Here is a 15,243-nt window from a genome sequence, read left to right as displayed (position 1 = left end):
GCTGCAGGCAGGGAAGGCTAAGTGGCAGAATTCCCCAGTCATCATCAGCAGCAGCTCGACCCGCTCCTCGTCACCCTCCTCCCTCGGAGATCTGCTTTCCACACGGGGAGCGTGGATGAGAAACCCCGGGAGCACTTCTTCTGTCCACAGTGGTCCCCAAAGACGCACAGCCCCCCACTCCCACAGCGGCAGCGACCGACCGCAGAACAGAAAGGCAGAGAGGGCATGCAGTCTTCCTGCTACCGTCTGGGAGAGACAGGTTACAGCTCTGGGCACGAGAGGACGGCAACCTTTGCAACATAATTTAATGATAGGAAACCTTATTTAAATACAATGTTCCGAAGAAGAAGAAAATGGGCGGTCCCGGGCCAAACCCCAACAGAACCCGTGTGGGAAGTGACGGCCACGTTGGTTACAAAAGGCAGTGAGAGAGGAAACGGGGGGAGAGCGGTTCCGGAAAGAATTCCTGCAGCCACTATGTACAGTTCCGGCGTCCGAGACGTGAAGCCTCTAAAAAGGACTCCCGTCGACCGACTTGACCCTGTGGGCCGGTTTGGGCAGCCCAGGGGCATGTGACACTGGCCAGCACACCAGGAACCGGACGGAGGCGTCTCTCTGCGTGAACAGGCTCCCTGGGACGGGCGCCTCTTTCTCTTGTAGTTGGACACGGAATCGAAGCTGCCCACAGCCCCAGGTCCTCTGTCCCTTTGTTAGGTGGACCAGCGTGCCTCGGTCTAAAGGGGGACACAGCCCCAGGTCCTCTGTCCCTTTGTTAGGTGGACCAGCGTGCCTCGGTCTAAAGGGGGACACAGCCCCAGGTCCTCTGTCCCTTTGTTAGGTGGACCAGCCTGCCTCGGTCTAAAGGGGGGACAGCGGGCTTCATCTCCAGGTTCAGAACGCCACCATCTTCTGGGAGCCAAGACACCCCTGGCTCGAGAAGGCCCCTCTCTCTGGGTTCCGTCCTTTCCACGAAACAGACGAGAAGGTTTGTCTCCGAAAGGCGTCAATTCTGTTCACAGAATTTGTAATGATTCCGGAGGGGCCAGGCGTCAGACTCCACACGGCGGACTGGGAAGTTCTCCCGGCGCTGTTGCCTAGACCGTCGGCGGTCTAGAAGTCATTCAGAGCGGGGGTTCTCGACGAGGGGCGATCTGTCCCCTCCGCCAGGGCACGCTGGGCAGAGCCTGGACAGAAGTTGAGTTGTTGCTACTCAATGGGAGGGCGACTTCCATCGACTGGGTGAGGCTGCCCCGTGTCCCACATACGGGAGGACACATGGGAGGACACACGGCAGAGGCCCTGCTGGGTCGGGGGCCCCTCCCGCTGGGCTCCCCTGCTCATGCCCACCTGCACGGCCACACCTCGGGGGGCCGAGTCCACTGCTTCTGGGGTCTCGGAAAACAGAACCCGGGGTGCGCATCCCGGGCTTAACTAACCCTGTGGGACCAGCTTGTTCCTTCTTGGCTTTTGGCCTGTTTTTCTTTTTTTGTTTGTTTGTTTTTTCTTTTTCTTTTTTTTTACAAAATGCTCTCGGAAAATGACGCATGGTTTGGAGAAAGGGGGCTCAAGGAACAACAGGGGAAGGAGTTTCAGCTAGCAGTCTCCCAATATAGCAGTTTGGGGGTGGGGGGTGGGGAGTTCCCCATCTGGCCCCGTGTCTAACAATAAAAATCCCGTTTCCAAAAGCAAATCAAATTCTCTGCCATCCGACGTAATAAAAAAAAAAGAAAGAAAAGAAAGAAAAAAATTAACCAGAAGGGAAAAACCTCGGAGAAATGGAAGCACAGCGTCCCGGTCCCGGTTCAGGTCCAGTCCACGCCGCGGGGGGGGGGGGGGGGGCTTAGCTCAGGTGGAAACGGTGCTCCCCCCGCGTGATGTGGGACGAGAACTCGTACCTGTCCTGGCTGTGGTAGCCGCACATGTTACACTCGAAGGGATCCCGGAAGCCGTGGCAGCCCATGTGGATGGTGTACATGACGTGGTCCAGGAAGAGCACGCGGCAGTGTTCGCACTTGTAGGCCTTCAGGGGCTCCCCGCCGCTGCCGACCACGCGGAAGGCGTCCTGGGAGCCGTCGGAGGCCGCCCGCAGCAGGTCGTAGGCGGCGTGCTCCTCCTTGATGGACAGGCCGTTGCGGGCGTGGGGGTTGATGTGGTTGGTCAGGTAGATGAGGCCGCCGCGCTGCTGGTCCTCGGCGTTGCTCTCCGTGTCCGTGGAGTCCTGGCAGCTGTTGCTCGGCGACGCCTCCCTCTCGGAGGACAGGGACTTGGCCTTGGACAGCAGCAGCAGGTTCTCCACGGCGCTGTCCTGGGCGGCGTGGCTGGACCGCCCCAGGCCCTCCCCGTGCGGCTTGTGCAGCTGGTACAGCGGGCTGACGACCGGGACCACCTCGGGGCCGCCGGGGGGCGTCTGCACCAGCGGGCGCAGGGACTCGGCCCCCAGGTAGCTGATGGCGTTGTTGATGGCCTGGTCCATCACGTGACTCTGCATCATCTCGTTCTCCTTCTCGTAGCTGGTGCTGCCGTCGTAGGGCACGTCCGACAGGCACTTGTCCCCTGTGGGAAGCAGGGCACAGTCAGTGAAGCCGGTCACCTCTGCCTGGGCAGCAACGGCTGAAATCGTCACCCAGGGCCACCCGACCCCGGGGTGTCACCCGACCCCGGCGTGTCACCTGGGGCCACCCTACCCCGGCGTGTCACCCGGGGCCACCCGACCCCGGGGTGTCACCCAGGGCCACCCGACCCGACCCCGGGGTGTCACCCAGGGCCACCCGACCCCGGGGTGTCCCCCCAGGGCCACCCGACCCGACCCCGGGGTGTCACCCAGGGCCACCCAACCCCGGTGTGTCACCCAGGGCCACCCGACCCCGGGGTGTCACCCGACCCCGGCGTGTCACCCGGGGCCACCCTACCCCGGCGTGTCACCCGGGGCCACCCGACCCCGGGGTGTCACCCAGGGCCACCCGACCTGACCCCGGGGTGTCACCCAGGGCCACCCGACCCCGGGGTGTCCGCAGGCAGCACCATGGACACCCCCCAACACAGGGCAAGCTTGAGAGAGCTCTGCCCATGGGCACCTCACATGGCGGCAGGCTCAGAGCCGCCATGTAAAGAAATTCCGGTGGACAACTGACTACAGTGAATCAGTGAGACCGAGGTGGTCCCGGTCCACGGAAGAGCAGACATCCAAATGGACTAAGTGAAGGGGCGTGTCTTTGCTACATATAATTTCATACATAATTAAACGTGACTGTGTTTAAGCTTAACATCTGAGAGGAGGTCTATCTGACTCAGTGTGCTAAGCAATTTATAATTTGTCAGAAACTGAGGTGACGAAACTACGTGAACGATGTGATGAGGCACCGAAGCCTGCAACGTATTTATTTAAAATAACATCTTGGAATACTGTATTTTAAGATCGCAGCTTCCAGATTCTGCAGTACCTTGTGATCACCGTCTGTGAGGACTGGTTATTCTGTGTGACAGAATGACAGCATCCTTATCCCCTGGCACCCGGCTGGAGGGGTTCTGACTCGGGGGAAAGAGGATGTTCAGACGCAGCGGCTGCTGGCCACGTCCCCCGCACCTGCAGCCCACCGCCTCCGCTCGTTAGCGGCAGGGAGACGGGGTGCCACAGAGTGACGGCGCGGTGGAGAGCCCGGAGCAGACCGAGCTCCAGGGGAACGGGGGTGTCGTTCCTGTCCTTTCAGAAACTGCGCATGAAGGGGGCCCAGAGAGGGCGTGCCTAGGACTGGCCAGCGAGGACCCCCTGCCCACAGACACACTCTCGGTCTGCTCCCACGGCTCGCAGGAAGCTCTCCTCCCCGGGGAGGCTGAACTCTCCAGGGACTCGCTTGGGCTCTTTGCGATTAGCTTTCGAGGGAACGTTGCCGTAAAGAAATAAAACGAATGTCCTCGCCGATACACCTCTGCGAGGTAGCGGTTCAGGGTTCAGGAGGAAAGCTGGGCTTCACAGGCACAGCCACTGGTCGGGTTGGCGGTCTCTGCCGGGACTACCGACCTGGTCTACTCTCAGGGGTGGCTAGTCAGTCAGTCAGAGTGCGTGAGGCCATCCCAGGGCGGGGGCGGACGCGTTCACGTCTCATCCCTCACTCTGTCTCTGTCCTTAACTTCTACACATCGTCACTGAGCCCCTGCCACGGGCCAGACAGTGGGGACAGAGAGGTGGGCAAGTAGAAACGGAGCCCTTCCTCAGCAGCCCAGAGCGGACAGGGGGTGGAGCCCGAAGCTTGCCCACGCAGTGCGTCCCACATCCTGCGAGGACAAAGAGGGCTAGCTGGGGCGGCGTCCCCCCGGCTACAGACGCAGGCGGAAGGCAGGTCAGCCAGAGGAGGGGCTTCCGTGCCCCCCAGTGAGAGCAGGAAGAGGAAACGGGTAAGAGGGAGCCAGGCGGGACGGGTGAGGGTGGTGGGGCCGGGGCCCTGGGCGCAGGGCGGGTGGGTGGGGTTCAGGGGCGGGTCGGTGGGCAGGGCTAGACCCAGCAGTGGTGGCGGCTTTGTCCGAAGGGAAACAGAAGCCACTGCAGGGCTTGGAGGGAGGGGCCCTGCTCACGTCACCGAGGGGAAGACCAGACTGGGGAGGGGACAAAGGAAAAGGAATTACTTCCAGGCTGCCCTGGACAGCTGATGGTGGCCGGTGGACGTGTGGCGGCAGAGGCGGCCCCCCCACCTCCCACGCTGACCCCAGCCATCCAGGTAACTGCTGGACCTCAGCCACAGAGGGACCAACTCCCCATCGTTCCTCGACTTATTAACAATGAGAAGAAAAACGTCTGCGACCGTCGATAACAGCCCAGGAGAAGGAGCCGTCACCCTAGGAAGGATCTCCAGGTCCCACTTCTCACTTTGTAGTGAATATTTTATCACATAACAGCCCGGCTCCCACTCAGTTCTTCCATCAGTGGGGGGCGCACCCTGATAATGGCCCACGTGGTCCTCAGACGGACGCCGCCCAGGAGGAACTTTCTGAGGAAGGCGGGCGGCGCGGAAATGCAGCTTCTCTCCGTCGAAGGTCAGCGGAGGGGCCCTGGGCAGTAGCACAGAAACCAGTGTGTGTATGTGTGTTGTGTGTGTGCGCACGTGCGTGTGCGTGCCTGTGTGCATATGTGTGTGCGTGCCTGTGTGCATGTTGTGTGTGTGCGTGTTGTGCGCACCTATGTGAGTGTGTGTGCATGCCTGTGTGTATGTGCACATGTTGTATGTGTGTGCACGTGCATGTGTGCGAGTGTGCGTGCGCGTGTGTGTATGTGTGTGTGTATGTGTCGTGCGTGCGTGTGCGAGTGTGTCTGTGCGCGTGCCTGTGTGCATGTGTGTGCATACCTGTGTGCATATGTGTGCGTTGTATGTGTGCATGCTGTGCACGCGTGTGTGCATCTCTGTGTGTATGTGCACGTGCATGTGTGCGAGTGGTGTGCGCGTGTGTGTATGTGTGTGTGTGCATGCTTGCGTGCGCTTGTGTGTATGTGTGTGTGTATGTGTGTGTGTGCATGCTTGCGTGCGCTTGTGTGTATGTGTGTGTGTATGTGTGTGTGTGTATGCTTGCGTGTGTGTGTGTGTATGTGTGTACGTGTGTGTGTGCGTGCGTGCCTGCGTGTGTGTGTGCATGTGTGTGTATGTGTGTACGTGTGTGTGTGTGTGTGTGGAGGGCCGGGGAGCATGACTTTGTGGACGACTGCAGTAAGTGTGGCAGAGCATACAGCGCCGCCAGGAATGACGCTTTCCCACAGACCAATCCTGTCCCTCCCCCAAGCCAGGGTTCTGCGGTTTCCCGAGCAACCTAGCTGAAATCTGTTGTTTTCGAAGCTTAGTATCAACAACAAATGGATGTCGGGGGGGAAAAATATGTTTCAGGTCACCGCGGCATATTGAAACCGCCCACGGGGATTCCTCTTCTTCCCCGATATCCCGCCAAGTGAGAGAAATAAACGCCCACACAGCGCACTCGCTTTGGCAAGCAGGTAACGAAGAGAAAAGCGTGTTCTGTCGCAACGCGGAAGGCGTCAAGGGCCAAGCGAGGTGTTCCGGCCCGGGACAGACGGCAGCGCGTGGATACCGCGGGGGGATCTCGCTCCCCAAAACCGTGAGTGTGAAGCAGCGCCCTCCTCCGCGTCGGCCCTAATACCCTCGTATCTGGAGAGCGTTAATGAAATAGGTGTTTTTTTTCCCCCCACTTCTGATCAAAAACAGCTGAAACTTCTGCTAGTGAGAACCAGGCAACACTGGATGAGCGGCACCTGAGGTTGTCTCTCTCTACAGGAGTGACGTCCTCTGTGTTCTAACTTGAGGGGACACTGCCCAAAGCATCAGCACATCCCCTGGCGATGGGCAGCACTCCCCAACCAGGGACAGTGAGGAATTCAGGGCATGACACCCAAAATCAGCACGTGTGAATGAGAACCCGAGAGAGAGAGAGAGAGAGAGAGAGAGAGAGAGATCGTCTTTCAACAAAGGCTACCCTCAGCCTCACCTGACCCCCCCCCCCCACCATCCTGGGTGTTCTTTCAAGATTTAGAAAAGTCTCACAAGGGGAAAAAATGGTCTCAGATACAGTAGGAAGGATGTTGAAACATCAATCAAGCTATTATCAGCCCAAGTAGGGCGAGCGAGATGAAAAGCCATGTCTTGGTTACTGTGAAAATATTTGCTCGCGGTACCAAGACGGAAAGGAAGTAAGGCAAACCACTGAGCCGTCCTAGGAGGACTGCTCAATTCAAAGAAGAGCGGAAATAGCTTATGACGGCTTCGTGATATGGACTCAGTAAAAAAAAAAACACCCCAAAACCAAAACAAAACAACAACAACAACAACAAAAAGAATCCCTAAAAGGCAGCGTGGTAGAACAATAGAACGAGATAAAAAAAAAGGGGGGGGGGGAGACTACAGATCTCAGGAAACAAAATGTCCAAACAGAATGAATTCATTATTACAGAATGAATCCATGGATCCGAGGCAGCAAGGAATAGAACAGAAACCACTAAACACGGAGTTACTGACATGGAAGAGAAACACACAAGATAGTAACAGTGTGACTAAATGTGAGAAAGGAAAAAACAAACACACAGGAAATGTTAACTGACAAAGAAGACCAATGATCCCACATAGGACCTCTGGTACCCTTGAGACCACAATTAGATGGGACAACAGGTGCCTTTATAGAAAAGAGAATTTCCCAGAAATAAAAAAAAAAAAAAAAAAGAAAAGAAAAGAAAGAAAAGAGGAATCCCCCACGTTAAAATGGCAGGAAATTTTTACTCAGCACGCAAAACCCCAAGTCACATCCTAGGGAGGGTTAATTTAAAGGTTACAAAAAAAATAGTAAGAGAACTCTTCAGGCATTTAGGCAGAAAGTGAAAAAATCTCACCATCCTCCTCCTCACGACAAGCTCTGAAAAGTGGTGGGGGGTGTGGGGGTGGGGGGGCCCAAAAGGGGTGACCCTACGCTCTCGGGGTGGGGGGCCCCAAAAGGGGTGACCCTACGCTCTCGGGGTCGGGGGGCCCAAAAGGGGTGACCCTACGCTCTCGGGGTGGGGGGCCCCAAAAGGGGTGACCCTACGCTCTCGGGGTCGGGGGGCCCAAAAGGGGTGACCCTACGCTCTCGGGGTCGGGGGGCCCAAAAGGGGTGACCCTAACTCTCGGCCAGGAGTCCCTGCAGGTAGAGAAGCACAGGCATCCTCCCTCAGACACAAAACAGCTGTGGGCTGGAGGGCCCAGCGGACCTTCTCGAAAACAATTTGCATGACTGTCAAGTTCAATCACTGAAGAGATGACTGAGGTAAAGAGAACCAGAGACACCTGAAACTCATCCGATGGCAAAAGGTCAGCTGCCACTGAAAAAATAAATAAAATAAAACAAACAAACTCACAGTAACGGGAGTGGGTCTGAGCCCTTGAGGAACGTAGATAGAGTCACTAACACACCGCTGACCTCTGAGAACTCTGGAGTGGGTCTGAGCCTTTGAGGAACGTAAATACAGAGTCACTAACACACTGCTGACCTCTGAGAACTCTGGAGTGGGTCTGAGCCCTTGAGGAACGTAGATAGAGTCACTAACACACCGCTGACCTCTGAGAACTCTGGAGTGGGTCTGAGCCCTTGAGGAACGTAGATACAGAGTCACTAAGACACCGCTGACCTCTGAGAACTCTGGAGTGGGTCTGAGCCCTTGAGGAACGTAGATACAGAGTCACTAACACACCGCTGACCTCTGAGAACCGTTCACAGGATACAGTTTGAAGTGACGCCGCTCTGGGCCAGGTAAGCACAGAAGCCTCACTGATGAGTGGGGAGCAGGGGGCAGGCGGTCCTCACTTCTCAGAGGGTCAGCAGACACGGGGCTACCGCGATACAGATGAGTCAAACGTGACGTCAGGTTTGAACGTTTTCCTGTAATCTATCTTTTTAATCTCAGAGAAAGGCTTTAAGACGATCTTTCTTCTTTTTGTGGGAAAACGTTTGTTTGCCGATGAGCCGGTTCAGTTCAGGTTTACCTCGTAAATTTAAGACTTTATCAGGGTGATGTTTCATCTGAAGTAGCGCCTACCCCAGGACCGAATCTTCCTTTCATTTCCACCTCTCTCAATCCTCCCCCTCCTCCTCCTCCTCTCTGCTCACAGACACATACAAGAAATAAAAGAAAAGAAAAGAAAAAGATACTGAGACGGAGTCTCGGCGACGCTTAGTATCCGCTCACTTCTGGATGCTGGGTTTTGTGGTGATTTGAAAATATTCATCTTTGCATTAAAAGTCTCTGTATTAACCATAGGTCATTGTAATAATACAATAAGGTTTTTTATCATTAATTACAAAAGAAGAAACATACATTTGGACATCGACTGAGATGATTATAACGGGGTGGCAGGAATATTCATCATTGTTATTTCTCTCTTCTCTTTCCCCTTCTCCGATTTCAAAAACCTTTTTTTTTTTCCTCACCACAATCACCAGACAGATGGAAAACAGTGGTGAGCACGGCTATGTGACATCAAACCCTTTCTGACGTGGTCCCTCGTCCCATTTACCTGTCTGACTCTCTCAGGGGCAACGAGATCACCCACGACAGTGGAGGAAGGGGAGGTCGCCCACCAAATAAATTCCTGTTGACACTCATGTCAAAGTTCAATGAAAGAATTTTTAACCACAGGTCACATGGCCATTAAGCAAAAATTCTGAGCCACACTCAACATGAAAATACCAGCAGCTCCCGGGTCGGGTCTAAGGCGCCTCCCAGTGTGGGGAGCAACGTCTCACCCACCACGCCGTCCAGTCCTCAGAATAACAGCCCTGGGCCGGAGGCCGCTGCACGGGGGGGGGGGACAGAGTCCAGGCAGGGGCTCCTTCCAGCTGGCCGGCTGGCCCCTTGACCGCACACCTGGTGCGCTCTCCACGCTCCGCCCCCGGCCGGCCCCTTGACCGCACACCTGGTGCCCTGTCCACGCTCCGCACCCAGCTGGCGCCTGTGACAACAGCTCCTCCCTGCACACGAAGGAGACACGGGGCGTCTGTACAGAAGCTGAGAGGGACCGGAGTGGCCCAGGGACACATCTTCCTTCTGACTTTAGACAAGGAGACCCGCTGACAAGCTAGGAGCGGTTAACTGGACTCCCTTCCCCTGGAAGCAGGCCTCCGGGGACCACGAGGACCACTGTTCCAGAAATAAACTGCCAGTCAGCCGTCTCCGGGGCGGGGGGGGACCCCACAGAGGGGACGTGTAGCTGCTGCCAGATGCCCCCTTCTGTCTGCCGGGCGTCCCTCTGCCGCGCGGACTGGCCACCCTAAGCTCTGACTGGTCAGGGAGCAGGGCTCTGCTTGCCTCTCTCTCTCTCTCTCCTCTCTCTCTCCTCTCTCTCTCTCCGTCTCTCTCTCCTCTCTCTCTCCTCTCTCTCTTTTACTCTCTCCTCTCTCTCTCCTCTCTCTCTCTTCTCTCTCTCTGTCTCTCTCTCTCTCCTCTCTCTCTCCTCTCTCTCTCTGTCTCTCTCTCCTCTCTCTTTTACTCTCTCTCTCTCTCTCTCTCTCTCTCTCTCCTCTCTCTCTCTCCTCTCTCTCTCTCCTCTCTCTCTCCCTCTCTCCTCTCTCTCTCTCTCTCTCCTCTCTCTCTCTCTCCTCTCTCTCTCCTCTCTCTCTCCTCTCTCTCTGTCTCTCTCTCTCCTCTCTCTCTCTCTGTCTCTCTCTCCTCTCTTTTACTCTCTCTCTCTCCCTCTCTCTCTCTCTCTCTTCTCTCTCTCCTCTCTCTCCTCTCTCTCTCCCCCTCTCTCTCTCCTCTCTCTCCCTCTCTCTCTCTCTCCTCTCTCTCCTCTCTCTCTCTCTCTCCTCTCTCTCTCCTCTCTCTCTCCTCTCTCTCTCTCTGTCTCTCTCTCTCTCTCTCTCCTCTCTCTCTCTCTGTCTCTCTCTCTCTGTCTCTCTCTCCTCTCTCTCTTTTACTCTCTCTCTCTCTCCCTCTCTCTCTCTCTCCTCTCTCTCTCTCTCTTTCTGGTTTATTTTCAGCAGGGAAAGCGCCTCTATCTCCGGACAGCCCCGAAGCTGTGGTGTCTCAGAGGCGACTGCAGTGGTCAGTCATGGAGTCTCAGCTGGTCAGACGTCCCCAGAAGCTCCCACGGGCCCCGCAGACCCCCCGACACAGCCCTGGGCCGCGTCCCGAAGGAGGAAGTGGGCCCCGTCTCCCCGCGGTCAGTGACCGTCCACAGTCTCCGGACACCCAGCTGCACCGTTTCTGCCGCGTGTCCACCCACCCCACCCCCGGTCCACACCAGCACGGAGCCATCCCAGCCCCTCCCCTCAGCCCAGGGGGACCTGGGACCCTCCTCTGCGCCCCTCGCTGCGCCCCCACTCTGCTCAGGAAGGGCAAGGTGTCTCCCCCATCGCAGTCAGACCGTTCACGCACGTGGGCGCCTCCCCACCCGGTGTCTCCAGCCGGCGGTGTGTAAGAAACGTCTCATTTCCTTCCCCAACCCGGGACAAACCTCCACTCGGAACCTGATCAAAATGAAGCCTATTTTCCGTGCGGCAGGGAGACCAGAGCCCCAAGAACGTGGCCTCTGCTCCGTCCTGCCCGCTCCCGCCGTCCTGTCTGTCCTGAGGGACAGCTGGCACCCTCCGGAACCCCGGCCGCATTGACCACGACCCCCGTGAGGCCCTTCCTCTCTCCCAACGCCCCGTGTCCACACGGCATCTGTACCCGGAAGTCCTCGAGAAGTCGCAGATTAAAAATGGAACTTGATACCCCCCCCCCCCCCCCCCGAGCCTGGCTCGGGCATTTTTCTGTAAGGGGCAGACCCTGCACCGGAGTCCCCATGACTCACGGTTTCCTTCACGGAGTCCCTGGGCTGACGCAGTGTTCATGACACGTCAAAGCTTTGTCCTGTCGAATTAGGCTATTTTCTCACCTTGGCCTTCAAGGCCTCATTGCACGGCCAGAGCTCACGGGGACTTTATTTTTACTGTCCCCTGAGGGACAGGGGCTACCCAGACCGTGGCTGCGCCCCGACGGTATCTCACACGTCCGCCCCCCCCACCTCTCTCTGTTTTTATCTGTCTGCTGAGAACCCTCTCCCATTGGTCCGCCCTCAGCAGCGGGGGGCTCAGACTTACTCTGCCTCCATCAGGATCACTGTCGGCTGCAGGAGCGTGTCCTGAGCCCCCTTCCTGGACAGGACTCCCCCCCACACACACACGGTCCTCTTCCCCGGAGGGCGCCCTCCCCCAGGTATCCTCTGTCTCACACCTTCCCAGGGAAAACAGCTGGTTTTCATACTGAACAGATGCCCAATGCGCTCTCACCCCTGGCGTTCCTTTATGACGATCGCGAGAGCCTGTGAGATGCGTAAGGAGTAAACCCAAGGCCGGGAGGTCAAACGATTTCACGCAGGGGACCGTGTTCCTGTGTGTGGCTGTGGCCGCAACCTCAGGTGGGCCCCAGGGCATCTGCGGGCACCCACACTCTCACACCTGCCCGGGCCCTCCCTCCCGCCCTTCCGCGTCCCGCCCAGACGCTGGCTACGCCCGCATCTGTCTGTCTGTCTGTCATCCATACTGGACAGCAGGCTCCTGGAGGAGAGGCTGCTGTTGACCCCTCACAACACCTGTCACAGGTGGCGAGTCGCCTGTGAACATAACCACCGGGGCTGTGTCCCTCTCCCCCGGGCACTTCCCCTCTGGGCCAGGTGTCTGCCTGTGACACCCTCAAAGCAGCCCATGTCCGGGGCAGTGGGAGCTTCGTGTTGAAAATGGACCACGTCAGCTCAGGTGGGGGCCTCTGGGCTGTGTGTGGGGGCCTCTGGCCAAGCCACGCCCACACCCATGACCCTGTGCACATGTACCCACCACCCCCGAGCCCACGAAGTGTCCACAGGCAGCTCCCACCCACTCCCAGGAGACGGCAACCTCATGTCTAGGGGGAAAAAAACCAACAAAACTCCTGGGGGAGAATCTGTCACATTGTCCAGGTCCATTGGGAAAAAAATGCCAAGATATTCAAGAAATGTTAAGCTTGCCCATTTTTGCTTTCTAAAAAAACAAAACCACCAAAAAACACCCTTTCTTTCTCCTACCCTCCACTAGTCACCACCTGAGTCTGAACGTCTAAAACTCCCACCCAATTGTCTGATTTTTTTTTGAAGAGACAGCAAAGGTTTGACTCTTACCAACAAACTTCTGCGGCATACAGCTCTTCCGCTTGGCGACGTTGCTCGCCAGCCTGTCCAGGACGAGGGACCGCTCCGCTCCTGTCTTGCACAGGTCTTCCGCCATTTCGCTGTGGTTAGTTTCTTCTTTAATGACTAAAGTCAAAGACAGGGAGAGAGGCCCGTTCAGAAACACTTGTGGGGAAAGGATTCAGTCGTCTCCATTGTTAACCTGACACGTGTTCAACGCCTGCCCAAGCCGGGTCCTCGGAGGGGCTTATTTCTAATCTCCCCCCCACACACACACACACACAATCCTGGCAGGTGGGCAGAGCTGACCAGAGCCACCTGCTAGAGACACCTGCTGACTGCCCAGGATGCCCTCCGCCCAAGACCCAAGGCCTGAGTGGACTGTGATGAAACGTGTCCCTGGGACACATCCTCTTAACTCTTCAGATACTCCTAAACGCACCAGCTCAGTCAGTCCTGACATCAGACCTCTGAGAATGAAAGTCCTCTCAGAGCCAGCGACGACCCAAATAAGGGTCCAGCTCCATCCCCGGGCACCACGGTGAGAGAATCCTGAGCACCTGACCCTGAGCACTCAGCACACTCAGGAAAACCAAAGGACTGCGGGTCACCTCGGGGCCGGATACCCCGGGGCCGGACTCCTCGGGACCAGACACCTCGGGGCCGGACTCCTCGGGGCCGGACAGCTCGGGGCCGGACACCTCGGGGCCGGACACCCCGGGGCCGGACAGCTCGGGACCGGACACCTCGGGGCCGGACAGCTCGGGGCCGGACACCTCGGGACCGGACACCTCGGGACCGGACTCCTCGGGACCGGACAGCTCGGGACCGGACACCTCGGGACCGGACACCTCGGGACCGGGCACCTCGGGGCCGGACAGCTCGGGACCGGACAGCTCGGGACCGGACAGCTCGGGACCGGGCACCTAGGAACCGGACACCCTGGGACCGGACAGCTCGGGACCGGGCACCTCGGGACCGGACAGCTCGGGACCGGACACCCTGGGACCGGACACCTCGGGGCCGGACACCTCGGGGCCGGACTCCTCGGGGCCGGACTCCTCGGGACCGGACACCTCGGGGCCGGACAGCTCGGGGCCGGACACCTCGGGACCGGACACCTCGGGGCCGGACAGCTCGGGGCCGGACAGCTCGGGGCCGGACACCTCGGGACCGGACAGCTCGGGGCCGGACTCCTCGGGGCTGGACAGCTCGGGACCGGACACCCTGGGACCGGACACCTCGGGGCCGGACTCCTCGGGACCGGACAGCTCGGGACCGGACACTCTGGGACCGGACAGCTCGGGACTGGACACTCTGGGACCGGACAGCTCGGGGCCGGACTCCTCGGGACCGTGGCGGCGGCGGTGGCTGTGGGGGGTACTTTCCAGCCCGCCTTTGTTTTTTTCACGGAGTCTCTTTCTTTCCGCAACTGCGGCTGCAGCTTTGCCTCCTGCTTCCTCTCACAGTAGTTCTAGACCAGTGGTCCCCAACCTGTTTTTGGGCCACGGACCGGTTTAATGTCAGAAAATATTTTCACGGACCGGCCTTTAGGGTGTGGGACGGATAAATGTATCACGTGACCGAGACAAGCGGCAAGAGTGAGTCTTAGACGGATGTCACAGAGGGAATCTGGTCATTTAAAAAAATAAAACATCGTTCAGACTTAAATATAAATAAAACGGAAATAATGTAAGTTATTTACTCTTTCTCTGCGGACCGATACCAAATGGCCCACGGACCGGAACCGGTCCGCAGCCCGGGGGTTTGGGACCACTGCTCTAGTTAGTGTTTTTCCAGTGGGATATTTTGGAAATCGAACTCTTCCCTCTCCCTGCAATTTATCCTCACGGATGCGAAGCTGAAAATGTAAACTGACCGCCCTCCCTCCGGCGAGATAATCGATTCTTCCCACGCAGCGTCTGAAAAGTCCCTGTAAATCCTATAAATCCCACTACAGATCTGTCCCAGGGTCTCTGCGAAGCTCATCTGTTCCCATTCCTGACCCGTCTACTCTTCAAGGAGTCCCGGACGACAACGGCTACATCTTAACACGGCAACAAAGTTACTGTTCCTTCACAACACGGCCCATCCCCTCACTGACTTTTCCAGGTATATGATACTTCACGATATACGGTTTCCAGGTTCCAATGAGATGTCCAAAGCCACCCGAGGTTAAGCCACGCCTGGACTGGGGAGACGCAGACACACATGTGCCGTGCCCACCCCCACCCCCACCCCCACCCCCACTCCCACCCCCACCCCGGCACCAGCCACCTTCTCTTTCTCGCCTCCGAAGCGTTCTTCCTCACGACTTGCGCGTTACCCGCTAAGGTTGTTATTTTTTTCCTAGTTGTTTCACGTCTTCATCGCAACATCACGAATGCCACTTTGATCATGTGTATTTCAAAGCGGCTGTTGTCACAGTATATGTAGTTTTTTACGTCAGATAGTGTGTGTTTCTTATGAAATGGGCAAACACAAATACTCTGATTTCTAGGAGGGATGCAGGTCAAGTCCTGAAGTTGAATGTCACCGGTCACACCTTTGACCTGTGGGGCTAACGGGCGTCCCTCGGTGT

General features: G+C 57.4%; 1 protein-coding gene across 7 annotated transcripts in view; it reads right to left on the bottom strand.

The window, feature by feature from the left end:
• Positions 1–712: 712 nt before the first annotated feature.
• The window catches only part of IKZF1 (IKAROS family zinc finger 1), a 107,283-nt gene continuing 92,752 nt past the window's right edge, over positions 713–15,243 (bottom strand). For all 7 annotated transcript variants that reach the window (XM_066354060.1, XM_066354063.1, XM_066354062.1 and 4 more), the window contains 2 exons: positions 12,654–12,788; positions 713–2,553 (listed from right to left, as the gene is read on the bottom strand). In XM_066354060.1, the coding sequence (XP_066210157.1) occupies positions 1,841–2,553; positions 12,654–12,788 (848 nt within the window). In that variant the 3' untranslated portion in view covers positions 713–1,840. The remainder of the gene's footprint in view (positions 2,554–12,653; positions 12,789–15,243) is intronic.

The sequence above is a fragment of the Saccopteryx leptura genome, chromosome 12 (genome assembly GCF_036850995.1).
Source record: "Saccopteryx leptura isolate mSacLep1 chromosome 12, mSacLep1_pri_phased_curated, whole genome shotgun sequence".
Classification (NCBI taxonomy): Eukaryota; Metazoa; Chordata; class Mammalia; order Chiroptera; family Emballonuridae; genus Saccopteryx; species Saccopteryx leptura.
This window is presented reverse-complemented; position numbering and strand designations above follow the sequence as displayed.